Genomic DNA, 16,335 nt, shown 5'->3' on the forward strand with positions numbered 1-16,335 from the left:
AGTATCTATGTATAGGCAATTTTTACTAATAATATACAAAGTAGATATTTTTCAAGAACTCTAAAACTCCCTCAGAACTCTTTAAGAATTCATCACTTTGTACTAAAAGCACATGAGACTGTCAATTAATTCTAACAAGCAGTGTCTTGGAATATTTCCCAAGTGGAACTTAAACTTTATATCCTAAATTTCAAATGGGATCCACGTAGCAACTAACCCACTGCAAATCTTATTAGGGTATCACCTATCTGTTCTACAGGCCAAATTCTCCATCTGTTTCTGAAAATGGAAGCTTGAATACAGAGAGCCTACACCTGTTTTATTGAAACAGAGGGACACTTCCCAGTTTGCCTCAGCATTGCCTGAGGCTAGACTGGGGCAACCCCCTACCTCAACACTATCACCTTTCCGTAGGAAAAAAACATCTGTAAAATGGATGGACTGGAATCAGCAGCACTTTTCAATCTTTTATTACCCATATGGCTGCAACACCTCAAAGCAAGGATGGCACATACCAGTAGAAAGATCTAGATTAGTCACAGTCTTAAAATACCTTTAGAATCATTGATTTTTCATTCTTGAAGTCCCATAAAAATGACTCCTGAGATGATTTTGAAGGTTGAGGAAACTATTTCAGAGTCAGATCTTTTGGCTTTATATTAATTTGATATTATATATGTATATGTATACAATATACTAATTTTTATACTATGTATATCTTATAAGGCTTTCATTACATCAATGTGATGGCCACTGGATGACCACTTCACTTTCTAAAAGAATGTTTTCTCTTCTATATTCTTCAACTGGAATAGTCTCTGCTTTCTTTCTATATTTGAAAGGGACTATTGTTGTGTTCTGGAAACTGAATTAAAAGCACATTAATGGATTTAGCTGATACGTAGTAAATTAATACTTTTAAAAGCATTTACTATGAAAATTTGTCACCACATTCCAGGTATGCAATCAAAATCTTCTTGTATACTGTGAAATACTGGATCGTTGATTTTTTCAACAATGTCAAATATTGCAGATTTTGAAGAATTAGAAGCTTTTTCTTCTATTTATTTACATTAAATTCCATTTATAAAGAGAAAAATCATGTTGAGGGTCTTTATGCCAGTCTTATAAGGTCACTTTCATTTATGCACAATTCTTCAGACGGATAAGCATTACCTTAGATTTATAAAATCGATAACTTTATTCAGCAGCTGAACTCAAGCTTGTTTAGTGACCTACTGCAGCTATCAAGAAATCCAATATAATATGTGGCACAGAATACATTATCACTGTTCCATCACATTTTACTGTTAAGTTTAAGCTAATGTTATAGTTTATTTGAATTTATTCTTGAGGAGGAGATATGACATAATTAGTTGGCCACTGAAAATGTCTGCTAAAGTTATAGGTCCATTAGAATGCTTTTATAAGGAAGATATTATGAGAATATTTACTCAAAAATGATGCACTGGATACTGGCTTGAAAAGTCAATCTTGATAAAGTAGAATGAAAAGTGGTTTTGATATGATTCATTTCCTTAATGTTAGGAACCATAAGGAACAGACACCAATGAAATTTTACTAGAAAGATTTCTTGTAGGAAAAGACTCAGTTTTTCAGACTTCATAATCATCAGAGCTTGTGAGTAGACATTTTGATAAGCAGCACCTTCTAACCAGCTATGGATGACTTCTTGTAACTAACCTTTAAAAATGTATTTTAAACACCATGCATTACCATAAAACTGTACATGTTGATCTGTCTTCAGATAGCATCCATTATGTTATTCAAACATTTGCTGGCAGAAGATTTGAAACTCTTTGAAATACATTCCATCCTGGTGCTGAATGACAAAGTATCCGTCACATTAATAAAACTGCCTTGACCCCAACGATTCTATACTATAGGCCCGAGTTTGACTCAACACTTATAAAGCATTAAGTATGCTATCTATAGGATGTTCTGACCCTGTCTGATTACTTACGTTATTTCTCTGCAAAACATGCAGTGCTTTGTTGACATTGTTCAGAGCGTGAACTCTTGTGGAGCCCTTTTCTTTTGCCTATAAAGAAAATAAAAAAAAATCAACTGCCCAAAATCAGAAACTAGAATACACTATATGTAATTAAAAACTTATATTACACCTGTAGTTTTCTATTTCATAAGTTTACGACAACAGAGAGAATATTACCATACATTGTGCATATGCAGCTTCTTGTTATGAAATAAAGGCAACTGTGAAACAAACTTGATCCACAGCTGGAAGGTAATTTGGTGCCTTTACACTTTCCAGTGAATGAAACACTGAAATGTATATAAAATCAGATAATTCCAGATTGGTTTTATTATGATTAGTCGTCTTCTCCATGGCACAATTTAGGAACATTACTATGACAACCAAACAGATAAACATCAGTTTGTTTAATATTTATTTACAAATATATTCTCTCTGGATTTTAATTCTCAAACTCCCAGCCTGCTTCACTACTCTTTTATGAGAAAGTTTAAGAGAAAGATCCCAATCTCACAAAGTCCAAGCAGGAACACAACAGAGGATATTCAAAAGCATGTGCGATGTGTCACTTTAGAATTTCCAAGTTAGTAAGAGAAAGTTGTTCTCTTTTTTTTAGACACGTACAACTCTAATACACAGATTGTATGTATGGAATTTATTAGCAAAACATTCTAATTCTATGCATTAAATCCTATTCCTTGTATTTGGCACAAACATCTTGTTGACAAATAATTTCTGAATTCCAGCTAAAATCTAAACATCTAGATGCACCCTGTCTCAGCCTTGTTTCTCTTTGCCATACTTCCTTAATAAGTGCATACAACAAAGGAGAACATTTTAATTTCAAATATATGCCTAGCAAATGGTTACTGTCTAATATAGCTCTCAATCACAATGTTTCCTGAATTTCAAATGAAAATCAAAAACATTCAGACTCCTAAAAAATAATTTCCACTGCCCTCATCAGTGGTGGAAATTAATGAACATGACATACTAAAATTATCACAACATGAAGACTTCAATATACAGTAAATGCATTAATATACACATACAAGTTTTTGGCCTGTAAGGCATTCCAGGAGCTCCAAAAGTCTTCGTCCATCTCGAAAATCATTAAAAAGGTCTTCAATGTGACGTCTCCCAAACTGAAATGAAACAATGGTTTTAGTTAGTTCAAACACTTAAAAAAGGAAGAATCAAATTATTAAAATAGGACCAGAAAGCTGTAAAAGCCACTGTCTTGCAAGGTGGTGTATTCCACCTGTGTAAATACACTGTGCTAACTAAATAATAAATATGAAAGGTATGACACAAAGTAGAAGAGGAAAATATCTTACAACTGGACTAATAGAATTCTTTCACATACATCGTTTTTTAACAGGTTCAATTGCCTACCTTATTTCAAGTACTTTTCTTATAGTAAGGATTGTACATCCTTTATTCCATCTTAAAATTATATTAATGATATAATTTGTGAGAAACTGCTGCAGATCAAAAAATTTATAATTTGTGCACATATCATTAATTCAAATAGTTAAGTCAGAATTAAATACTAATGAATCTAGAACATAAACTGGACTTGGCAACTAAGGTGAAATTCATGAGAAAAAAAGGATAAACAATTTTCCAAATTAAAAACCACAACAAAACCAAAAAACAAAACCGAAACACCCAGAAGGAGATATAAGCAATATGAAGTTTAAGTGCATAGTAGGTGCTTTTTCATGTGGCAGAAATGGAATTACACAGAGAGAGAGAAATCTCAGGCTTATTGTAGTGAGGATCTAAGAAACATATCTATATTAATAGGACATAATTGGAATTGTATTGAATCAGGGCCTCATTACTGTAAGTGGCTAAAACACAATTCACATTCTGTACATAGCATCAGCGAAAGACAAAAGGAAATACTTGGGATTTTCCTCCATGTGACAGTGGTAAAAGATGATTTACACTTTCTAAAATTAAAGCCAAGTTTCTGCTCCAATGCTTTGACTAATGCATTACATTTTAGAAAATGAGAAATATAATTTAGTATAGTTTAGTCACTATGCAACTTTTATGTTCACCTATTAATTTTGACATAATTTCGTATGTATGAGAGCTATTGAGAACCACAATAAAAAACAGTGATTATTTTGTGCAGTGTCAAGTAGATTCATATGTCCATGTTATTTCTAATTTGTGAAGTTTCACAGATGCTTTGATTGATTTGAGAGGAAGCATCTGTATTCTAATTTGCCAAAATTAACACTATGATGATCCCACATTGCACATCTTCCACCTTTAGCACAGAGCAATGTAGAATTGGGAATCCATATTACACAGAAAACATTTGCTTTCCTGTCAGCAGTGATGTTCTCGTACTCACTGCAACACTCATTAGAGCTAGCTGGCAATTTTATGGAAAACATATTTTGTCAGAAAGTATCAATTCCTTCAGAAGGTTTCTCAAACAGAGGATAGAATTAAGGACAGTTTCCAGTGGTAGACTCATTTTCCCTTGATCAATAAACATTTATGTGTACAGCACAATCTTTAGTGCTATTTGCTACTCTGGCATGACTCTTTCCATCTTCCTTTCTCTCTGACTGCTCTTCTAAGGCAAAAGCTCCCTTCAATTCCTTCATTTTTAGCTAAGGTCTTGTTTTTGTTTCATGGAGCAAACAAATTCAAAACATCAAAAAATTTCCACAGCAGTGGGAATCCTTACTTTCTACCTAGTTTTCACACCCTGCACAACCCATTCCAACTAAGCTAATTTCTAGCTAACACACATGCTGCCACTTGACTACCTAAAATATCTGAACACCAGCACTGAATAGATTCACGTATAATTTACTCACCCTGCTCAACCTCTTGAATTATTTGTTTAACGATAATACTCAGCAACTCTATTTCCTGCCTTGCATTCAGGATGATAAATAGTTTTGATAAAATGTTTTAAATTATGGTATGAACAATCATGTGTCATTATGCAAGTCAAGGCAAGCAAAATATTCCTGAAGTTATCTGTTACTTACTCTATACAGCACAAATTTAAAATTAAAACATATGACTAAATCAGAGAGACGTGATTTTGTTCCCTAATATTTCAGGACAAAAGCAATTTATGAAGAGAGGAAGCAGAAGACCTATGCACTTCTAATGAAACATCTTAACATTCCTTAGAAAGTTGAAGTGATCAATAGGCCCTTCTGTAACACTATGAAAAAGCTATGCCCATAATGTTACTGAATCACTCTGGGAATATGAGCACAATGACATTTTGATAATAGAATATAATTATATTGCTTTGTATCATAAGGGGAAAATAGAACTAGCCTTCATAACTGCCTGTGTGTCTGTCTTTCTTTTTGCAGCATTTAAGCTATTCATAAAGTTTAGGTTGAAATTCATCTAGGACAACCAAAAATTCTGCTTGACAAAATATTACGGCAGGTTTTTTTGTAAAGCTTTCAGAAGTAAAATAAAGACACAGCATGATAGCATCCCCAGCAGGACATATTTGTTACAAATGTAATATAAGTAAACCTTAAAACAAAAGTTACCACAGTGTTTTTTAGGGTCTTGGAAGTATACCTTCCATTAATCAGTAACTAAAAATACCTTAGGACACCCTATACTACTGTCACATATATCACCCTTAACCTGAAGAAGGTTGTTATCTTTCAGGTAAGAGGGTAATTAAGTCATCTTTCTCAAATAGACTAAATGTCTTCACTGGATTGACATTACAGTATGTCTTCAGAAACAAAGGGCTCAAAGATGCAACAAATAAATTCACTGTGTTATTGAAAAATGTCTGTTAAGTTGTATGAAGCTTTGAAAACAATGAAAAAATAAGCATGGCTAGTCAATGACTTGCCAAAACAAATGCCTAGTCCTTTATTAAAAATTCTTGTTGAAAATAACCTTGTTTAAAACTTTTTTTTTTTAAAAAAAGTTATGACCTATAGCCACCTCCCTTTACTTACAGAGGAATGAAAATATTCAGAAGTGTTGTGGTTTAGGCCTGATGACAGCCAACCACAATGCAGCACCTCTCTCTCTCTTCCCCTCCGGCAATGAGAAGGGACAGAGAGCCAGGCTTGGGGTTCAAGATAGGACTGGGATGGGGGAAAATCCCCCTTTTATGATCACGAGCAAAAGGCAGACTCGTTAGGGGAAGAAAAAAAGAACATACATTTATTACAGACACTAACAACACATAACAGAGTAGGACAGTGAGAAGCATTGCCACATCTTAGGAACACCTTCCCCCCACCCCTCCCTTCTTCCCGGGCTCAGCTCTGCTCCCGATATCTCTACCTCCTCCCCCAGTGGCGCAGGGGCAGGGAATGGGGGGTGCAGTCAGTGCTGCCACTTCCTTCATCTTCGGTGAGGGGAGTGTCCGAAACTTGTTACCCCCTGCTCCATCGTGGTCCCCCTCTCACAGGAGACAGTCCTCCACAAACTTTCTCTAACTTGAATTCCTCCCATGGGCCGCAGCGTTCCCCACACTGCTCCGTCATGGGTCACTAACTTCCTCCGACTGGATTCTCTCCCACGGCTGCAGCCCTTCCCGAGCTGCTCTGGTGTGGGACTCCCCCGCATGCTGCAATCCTCCCAGCACTGAATTACAGCAGTGGGGGCTACCTTTTCCCATGAGACCCCGGCCTTCTTCGGGCACAGAACCTTGATCATGAGAGCAGGAACAACAGGCTGTAAATCAATGTCTGCTCCACCGTAGATCTTCATGGGTGGCAGGGGGGGGCTGCCCTGCCGTCTCACCACAGGATACAGGGGGGTCTCTGCTCCGGCACACCAACCCCCTCCTTTCTTCCTCCGTTCCTCCACTGACCTTGGTGTTCATGCAGCTGCAGCAACTCCTCCTCACCAGTCCGACTGCCCGTCACCACGTCCCTTCTTAAATACGTTATCGCAGAGGTGCAGCCGATTGGCTCAATTTCCCAAACAGAAGTGGAGCTGACGTGGAGCTGGGGGAGCTTCGAGAAGCTTCTCACAGGGGGCCGCCCCGATAGCCCCCTCCCCTGCCACCAAAAAACTCCACCACTCACTCAACCCAGGACAAGAAGAATCTCCTGTGCTGTTTGTATCCATGTTGATTTGTTATTCCCCCTATATTACAAACATATCCAAAACCTAATTTAAAAAAATGCCCAAAGCAGCTGTGTGATGGTTTGTTGGTTCACACTTGGTTTTTCCTTCTTAAAGACCACAATGAGGGAAGAGATGAGGGAAACAAGAGAGAGTACCAGACACAGGAAGGACTGCAGATACCAAACGTGAAGCACAAGGTGAATTTTCATCAATGTGGTACTATTTTCCCAACCAGTAGTTTGACTGGCAGCAATATGAAACTAAAGATATTTCTATGGTCTTAATATATAAGCTATCTATAACATTAGTCAAATAGATCAGCAAAGTAATTATCATCTCTTTCTTCCTTACTTGCTTATTTCAGGGAGACAAGCAATTAATGGAGGGATTTGGGGGACTGGAGGCAGGGATGAAAAGGACCATGAGAAAAAAAATAGAGAGTAAAGAAAAAGAGGAAATAACTGCAAAACCTAAATAAATACATACATACATAAATAAATATATAAATAAAAGAAGCAGAAATTACTTTCTAGAAGTAGGATTAACAAAAGAGAAATTGAAGATAGGAATTTGTTAGACTCTTCATGACTAGAAAGACTCTAGGAATTTAAGTATACAGCAGTTTTATGTATTATTTTAACCTATTACCTTCTTGTTAAATAAAGGTCAAAATACAGACTATTTTACTGATATAGCTGTTGTCTGGAACTGCTGATGTCTACATAACATAAGGGGAACTGAAGGAAATCCAAGCAATTTGTTTTAGAAGAAAATCACCAAAAATATTGATGCAGAAGGGAAGGTAAGATCCCTGTTTTATCATGAATGAAGTTAAACCTCCAACTTAAATAAGGACTGAGTAAAGGAATTCACAAAATACATTTGCATGGAAAAAAATCCCTACACTATCATGCTCAACTACTCAAGCCTTGGTCTCAGAATTATGGGGCAATGTACAATTAACATCACAGGAAAACATGGGAACTTGCAGTAGTCTTCCCCCAGGTGTCACAAGGCAGTGAAGCATACTTAGAGTATTCCATGTATTAACTAAACTGCATGTACGTATGTACATGCATATACATATTCTGGAATGCTCTCAGTGTTGATTAGACTGAAATAATATCTAAGGTATAGTAGCTATTTTCCAAACTCAGACAAGAACAACAGAAACAATCTTATGACAAAGAATGTTATCTAAAAAGGCAAAAGGAGATGGAAAAAAAAGGAGAAAATCAGGAAATAGACTGGAAATAAGTGTTGATAGATAAAAGTAGTTACAAATTTTTTGGTATGAATGTATTTTGAAATCTTAAAAGATCAAACTCCATCCTATTCATCTCACTACTGTCTATTTTCATTGCCATTCTTGTGTTCTTCTTTCCCAAGACTCTATAATAGACCTTATTCTCTCTATGTAAATTTAACAATACATTATATCAAACAAGTAAATTAGATAATCAGGTCACACATCAGATACATTATGGAAGAAGTTAATATTGTGGGAAGTATTACATGAAAAGCTGGTATTCCATGAAAAGCTCTCTGTTCAGAGCTACATGCAAGCCAGTAATTGTGAAAGCGATACAGAGAACACCAAATAATTGAAACATATCTGTCCAGAGAAAGTACAAAGACATCTGTTCATGAACATTGTCTCTCATATTTCCAAGTCCTCAGAAATCATGAGTCAAAGCTCAAAAAATTCTGATTAGAAAAAACTGTTAGCAGACATTATGTTTTAGAATAAATTAGCATAGGTAAATCCTATACTAAAAGAAAATAGTGAAGAGAAAGGAAATATGAAGGGGAAGGAGCTGGGAAGGGAGAGGAAAGGAAAGAAGGGGAAGAGGATAAGGACAAAACATAACTTAAATTTTCTCCCACAAGAACAAAATGTAGAAATGTACTTCTATTTCCTAAAATTGATAAACACTCAAAATTTCAAGCAATGAGTCCACAATAACTCCAGTAAAATACATGATAACAGAAGACTGTAACACAGATATTATTTGATGTTCCTTAACATGCATATATTTTTTTCTGTTCTATAAAAATGCCATATGATAAATACTTTTCCCCATTTTTTTCAGAAAAATTACAAAGGGTAAAATCTTGGCTGAGGAAGAGATCTCAAACTTTTCATTTTCCTTTGAAGACAAGTATGTGTTTAGATTACACTTTTCATTTGAAAGCAGACTAGACTGTAACATTATTACAATAAGAGAAGTTGGATGCTATTTCTTATGCATTTTACAGTATTATTGGCTTATTATTATTAGTTCACCTTGGAAATCTAGCAACTGAAACTAACAACAGATGAAGAGAGACCGAGAATAAATTAAAAGAGAAAAAGCACTGTAAATACAGAGAATTCAAGGTTTGGCATGACACTAGACAGAAGATTTAAGGTTATATTTGGCTTAAATAGGAAAAATCCACTTACAATAAATCTAGTGGACACAGAAATCCTTCAGACTCCCGGGACAGGTAAATAACTGAGACCTTAGGTTAGGACAAGACCTGTGCCCCCAGGAGGGACAAGAAACCCAGACTGCAGAGCCTGGAAGGGAGATGTAGTGTGGTCCATCTGTGCCACCAGCACGCTGGGCTGTGGAACAAAGAGCCAGAGGTGCCCTGTGGTTTGGCCAGGACCTCAGGCTGCTAGTCGATTACTAAAAAATTAAAATACAAGATACAATACAGAAAGGCAGAAGAACATAAACCATAAATCTTCACATAACTTTTTCAAGTACTTGTCTCAAATTCAATTTGTAAATCTGTAAATTTTGCTGAATAGAGGTCAGTAAGAAAGAAATAAAAACTTCGTTCCCTTACAGATGTTACCCATACTAAGACTTCTAAGAATTAGCCTTTTCTTGCAGTCAAAATACTTGATGCCTCACTCTGTGAAACAATAAAGAAAAGCCACTGCGCTAATCTCAACAAATCTTTTAAATCAGTTTTAATAAAAGAGGGATTATTAATACTTACTCTTGCTCTGCTAAATATATTAAAGGTTGAATTTCTCTCCCCAACAGCCCTTTTTACAGTTTGTTCAGTTCTGCTGGGATGTTCCATGAAAGTGACTGACATTTTCTTTCATTGATGCTGGATTACTTTTACAACAGCAAAAAATATTGTCCTAGTCATGAGGGAAGAATGATGCACCAGACATAGTTTAATTAGGCCACAGCTTTACTGACCCATGGGAAGCACTGAGCAATAACTTGAGCCACACAAGCCATCCTGTCTCCCTTCGTCCTTTTCTGTTAGAACCCACAGGCATCCATTGTGTGTCAGGTGAAACTTTATACCAGCCAGCTGGAAGTCAAACACTGCACAACCAGTTTGTCACTACTGTCAGAGCTCCAATCTGTTTCCCAGACTTTGTGGTAGACACCTCTTTGCAGTTTAACTTCAGCTTTCAAGGAATCACAGAGGAGTAACTGATGAATGCTGGTGTTTTAAAAATTACTACCACTGATGAACAGAGAGGAAGGTGTAAAACCCTTCTCTAAAGATACCACACTCTTTTCACAGGCAACAAACCAAGTATTACTCTGCATTTCAACAAGGTAGCTATCACAATGCCTGCAGCAGGCCCAGAACACCTAACTTTATGCTTAAAGAGGGATTTAGGGGCAGGTATTACCAACTGTCTGAAGGCAGTTCATGTCTGTGGGACAGGAAACACATTCCCAGATAAGGAGCCAGGTTCATATCCAGACGCTGCTGTTCAGGAAACGACACCAGACCCTCCTGGCACTTCATTTTTTGTAAAAGGATATTTTCCTCTCAGCACAAGGAGTCACTCTGCTTTTCTAGAGAAGGATACTCACACACCCCTAAGTTTCTGAAGAATACCTTATTTCCATTTTTAAATAAATCAGAAAATCTCACTGCAGGAGCCATACATACACAGAATGTAAATACAGATCTATTGAAAGACATGATTATGTTAGTATAACGATGATTGGTTTTCTTAGCTCTCAGAAATTTGTCTCTAAATTAATTGTAAATCTAAGAATAAACAAATAAATTCAACATAGTAACTTGATCTTTGGTTTACCCTCATCTAGCAATTGCCCAAGAAGGACAGAGAGGTGCAGAAAGTGCTGACGTCAAAGAAGCAGGAGAGCTAATAAATGAGTGAAGAGCAGTCTCATCATGGTCTCTAATTATTGTATAGGCTCTACAGATAATCTATATTATCTCTTCAATACACTTTATCATACTCTTCTGAAGTCAGTATATAAGGCCTTCTGAAAGCAAATATGCAGAAATATTTTCATAAAGTCTCCTAATTTGCCTTTCCATTGTTGAATTCTACTGTAAGATTAATTATGTGATAATTAAAATATTGGAAGTTTCATCATGCATAACAGAACTTCCTAAAGTTATGCTGAAATGCTCCCCATTCCTGGGATCCCTGAAATTCATGAAATTGAATTATTTTCTCTGCTCTGAAAGCAAAGGGAAACTATTATTTATTAATTAGACACATGGCATTTTAAAAGTCAAATAGTTATTATGTGTCCTATTTCCATATAAAATTTCCTTATGAGGCTCATTCAATGCAACCTGAATTCACTTTAATTAGACATTCTATCTTATCTATTAATGCCATTTGCAAATGAGATTTTGAAATTAATCACATCACTAACCACATTATTTTTTCCAGAATTAAACTAGATTAAGAGAAGATAATAATTGTAATAGCATGATAGTATTAAAAAACTGAAGATCTGTTTGGAACAAAAAATTTAAACCTACTGATACAGTTTCCAATTAGAGCAGGAAAAATATAATGATATGAATAACAGTTTTTTAATAGCAATATGATATATAATATTCCAAAAAGGTATATGATTCATAATGTCGATAGCTAAAACGAAAATATATAATTTCAGTAATTTTAATATTATTTTTCAGAAGGTTAACTATTACCATAGAAGAAAATATCTTATAAACAATTGATATCGCTCACAGAGTGTAGATTATAAATACATAAATCAAAGCATGAACAATTTTTTAGGCAAAGTCTAATGGGTAGTTCTAAGCTCACAGAGATCGTATAGCTGCCTCTGGATATCCACACCTGAATGTGGCAGGTTTTAATGGAATCAGATATCTATTAACAAAGATACTAACAAAACATTATTTCATATACAATGCATCTATTTCATATGTAAGTATTTATGTCCCCTTTAAAATCTGAAAGAAGTCAGGTTATTGCTTCTGTTATAAGATCAATGGAAAAGTATATTTTTAATGAAAGGTTACCTCTATTGTAATTCCAGCACAGCTTTATCTGAGATAGAAATCAGGTGAAAAAATGACCAAAGTGGCTCACAGATGAAGAGAACAAAGATTTGAGGATATTTCCACCTTTCACTTGAAACATGAAAGCTACACTGACCACCCAGATAATTCACACTCATGTTACTTAAGATTTTAAAGTGTTCTGTGATAGATTTTCAGTTCTACTACCAACCTAAGCAGGACATCTTAGTAACATAACCATTCAACAGCTCAACTTGTGCGTTAAAAAATACTTGTAAATTTCCCATTTTCCTAACAGCCAAAAAAAAAAAATCATGAAGAAGTGGTGAGAGAACTGTCAAAGCTTAGACAAAAACTAACTGGTTTGAAAAGTATTAAGTTGATGCTCACTAAATACATCTATGCTAATTTGCCCAGTAATTATTACACAAAGTTTCTATCTGGTAAGCAGTGGATATACAATGTTGGCATCTACTGCTTTTGTCTTAATATAAAGCTTACAGGGATACACAAAATAAACCTGTCAGCTATCCGTTTTCAACAGTTTAATCTAGCCAGCTAATGGCACTGAAGAATTTCTTATTTTGCAGTATATTGCTGTTCACGGTCATTAAGGACTGGATGACTGGCAGTGGGATCAGAAGAAACCTTCTGGAAGTGGTTATGAACATACACTCAGCAAGTTCCTACAAATTTTGAAAAATGAGTCATGAATTCAGAGTCAAGTATAGGGGCGCTTTCTTGGACACTGCAGCCAGCTTCATGCAATCTAGTCACTGACTGCAGTGAGCTACTTTTTTGCAAGTATGCATATAATTATGTTTCTCAAAGAAACATATAAGGAAGAAAAATATCATGAACTAACAACTAATTTTATTTATAGTGTTATCTCAGATGTAACTTTCAATAAAAGATGAAATCTTAATTATATTTACATGTTTCAGAATACTTGTATTTTTTTAATTTACAGTGTGTAGGTATTTTTGAGTTTATAATGGGTAGAGTTTTATAACAACATTTTTAAACAGTGGAAGCAGCAAAGATGAAAATGTATGCTTTTTAAAGGAAGAGCCAGCCCACTTTCCGGTGGAGAAGAACAAACTGCATCTAGCTGATATCAAATGCAACAATTTTGGCTAACATTCTTATTTAAGGGAGCATAAGTTCCATGGCAAATTGTTCCCATGAACATTTATTATTCAGGTAATTTATTTTTCCATATGTGGTTATTAAAAAACAGAAATAAGGGAATGTATTCGGTCTTGATTAAAATCACAAGCATTAGTGCAAAACCTTGGACAGCAGAGAAAGATTCTGAAATTTTTATCTTTTGGCTTACTGATGTTCTGAATCTTAGAGAAGAGTTTAATATTTACACAATGAGGTATAGAATACTGCATGTACTGCATTTCCACACATACAAAGATGTCCTTTCTGAATGCGTTTGGATTCTCCCTTCACTGAGGGACAGACTTTATCAATACATTTTTCATCATTTTAGAGCTAAAATCCTGGCTGCAAAGAAAATATGAGGTGTATAAAGGATAAGCCAAATTTCAAACGTTTTACTTACAAAGCCCTTCAGGTACATAGTCTCATCTTTGAGAATAAATAAAACAGAGAAACCTCTACTATTGCCTTTACTTGTAACAGACAAATAGTAAAGCTTCTAAATAGGTGCAACTGTAAATATATGACAAAAATAAAGTAATTTTCTTCAGTAAGAAAACAAAAAGAACTAACTCCCTAATTATGAAGTGTTATTATTAGTTGTATTACAAATCCCATATAAACAAGTCACTTAATGTAGATCAGTTCTTTGCTGACCAAAATGTGAAAGACGCAAATGTGATATGCAATTTAAATAAAAGCTTTAGAATTAAACTCAGTTTGACTCTACACAAGGGCTCATGTGGTAGCTCCATTTCTGTCTTTGCAAAGTGGTGGCACTGCACACTGTAACTGATTTTGGCTTCCCTTAGGAACTCAGCTTCCCCATAGCACTGAACAGTGGGCTAGTTTGTGATAAGCCACCAAGGAGGTGGGATCCTCTCAGTCCACAGTGAAGTTAGGTCTCCCCTTAGGGCCACAAGGCATCAGTGAAATACCCAGCTGAATTACGTGAGAACTGGCTTTGTCAGCACTGACCACATGGGAAATTCTGACCATTAAAGCTAATGTTCCCACTTCTGCAGCCAAAACTTTCAGTTCTTACTGCTTCAGACACCTTTCTGATGTAAGGAAAATATCTACCATTATCAGGATCAACACAACAGTTTGACATGCCTCAGAGAAATTACTAACTTGGACAGCTGGGTACACCTAAATGATTGTAGCAAGTCACATCACTTGCTTGATTTGACTTTGTTTATGGAGGAAGAGCGAAAGGCAAAAGTTCTGGCATTTCTTGTCATGCTTCTTCTCCCACTAACTCCTGTATTTATTTGTCTGTGTTAGATTAGGAAACACCTGACCACTATTTTAATTTTAACAAAAAAGAGAAAGGAATACTGAAAGGGAAGAGGTGTATCATACAGAAAAGAAATAAGTAATGAAATTATGTATTTCAGTGAGAAGTCATCCTCAAGATCAAACACATTTTGGTAGCCAAATCAAAACCAAACTCATAGTGCATCTGAGGTAGCACTGCTTTCAAACATATTTTTTCAAACATATTTTCATTGACTCAGCTCAACCTTTAGTACTGACATAAGAGTGGATAACTCATTCTCCTTTCTAAAGGGTCACAAACATTTAGTCAAACTCACTGTATTTTCTGGTACATGCACATAGTCACTCCCTGATGTATTGCTATGTGGAATATTTAAATCAAGTATATATTTGCTTTCAATATTGCCATTTAAACCTATAGTAATAGTAAAATCCATGCAATCACATCTAAGCTGGCTGGTGATCACTTTCACTTGGTGAAAAGGAAAGGCCAGTATTTATTCATTCAGAATTAAAATTACTCCATTAAGTTAAGTGCCAGAGGGACTATGCTTGTTCTTGCTCTCCTGTGTTGAAGGCCAGCTGAGCAGGACGATTTACTGCATACGTATTACAACCAAGAACCATTCTGGGAGTTCCCCTACACCCACTGTACTTATTCCTGACAAGCCTGCTTGCAGTAAGTTGGATATTAATTTAAATGACATGCTTTAAAGAGCAAGTATACCCGCTCTGCTTGAGCTCAGGTAGAAGTTTAAAATGGGTTCTTCAAATTTTTACACACCTGCAGAAGTCAGGCATAACTTTACAGAGGCTGAGAATGCACCTATTGAAACTATATGGCTAACTAAAAGTGTACAGTTTTCCAGTGCAGTTCATTGTTTGGTTTCAAAATTCTATGCAAGATATATAGTTGATTATCTAAATGTGAATAAATAATTTTTATTTTAAAAAAATCAACACTCTTACTTGAAAGCACCATTTCCACTTGAACTGCTACTAAAAATTATTAGTCTGCTATAGAGGCCATCATCTATATGTAAAATTTCAAGACATTCAGAAGGAAATCCTATGAAGAAAAAGCAGCAAGAGAACAGTATTTGAAAGTGAGCACCAGAATAAATAAGACACAGTGAAACAGCAGGAAAATAGGACATTCAAAGACAACTTCTATTTCTTTTGACAAATTTGAATTTATGTTTATGGCAGCCCACTAGCTGGGGACAATGGCACCACTGTTACTAGAGGCTGTGATACCCTTGCTCTCTGTGACTGCCATTTGCTTACTACACGACAGACCAACCTACTCCTCATTTTACAATTGTTCTACTTTTTACCCTATATCAGTGATAAGGTTGATTTTCAGATTTTATGAATGGCCAGAAGCATGTTATTGTTGGCTGTCACATTACCTGATGATATATGCCCATGACCCTAGCCCTCTTTAAAACCTTCATTTTCATTTCCCCATATTGGTTCCA

At 35.6% G+C, this 16,335-nt stretch overlaps 1 protein-coding gene across 10 annotated transcripts in view; it reads right to left on the minus strand.

Moving 5' to 3' along the window:
- The window catches only part of DMD (dystrophin), a 1,076,492-nt gene that overhangs the window by 906,148 nt on the left and 154,009 nt on the right, over nt 1–16,335 (minus strand). For all 10 annotated transcript variants that reach the window (XM_042788288.1, XM_042788292.1, XM_042788293.1 and 7 more), the window contains 2 exons: nt 3,067–3,159; nt 1,985–2,062 (listed from right to left, as the gene is read on the minus strand). In XM_042788288.1, coding sequence (XP_042644222.1) covers nt 1,985–2,062; nt 3,067–3,159 — 171 coding nt within the window. The remainder of the gene's footprint in view (nt 1–1,984; nt 2,063–3,066; nt 3,160–16,335) is intronic.

Source organism: Tyto alba, unplaced genomic scaffold, assembly GCF_018691265.1.
Source record: "Tyto alba isolate M040663 unplaced genomic scaffold, T.alba_DEE_v4.0 Super-Scaffold_14, whole genome shotgun sequence".
In the NCBI taxonomy this organism is placed as follows: domain Eukaryota; kingdom Metazoa; phylum Chordata; class Aves; order Strigiformes; family Tytonidae; genus Tyto; species Tyto alba.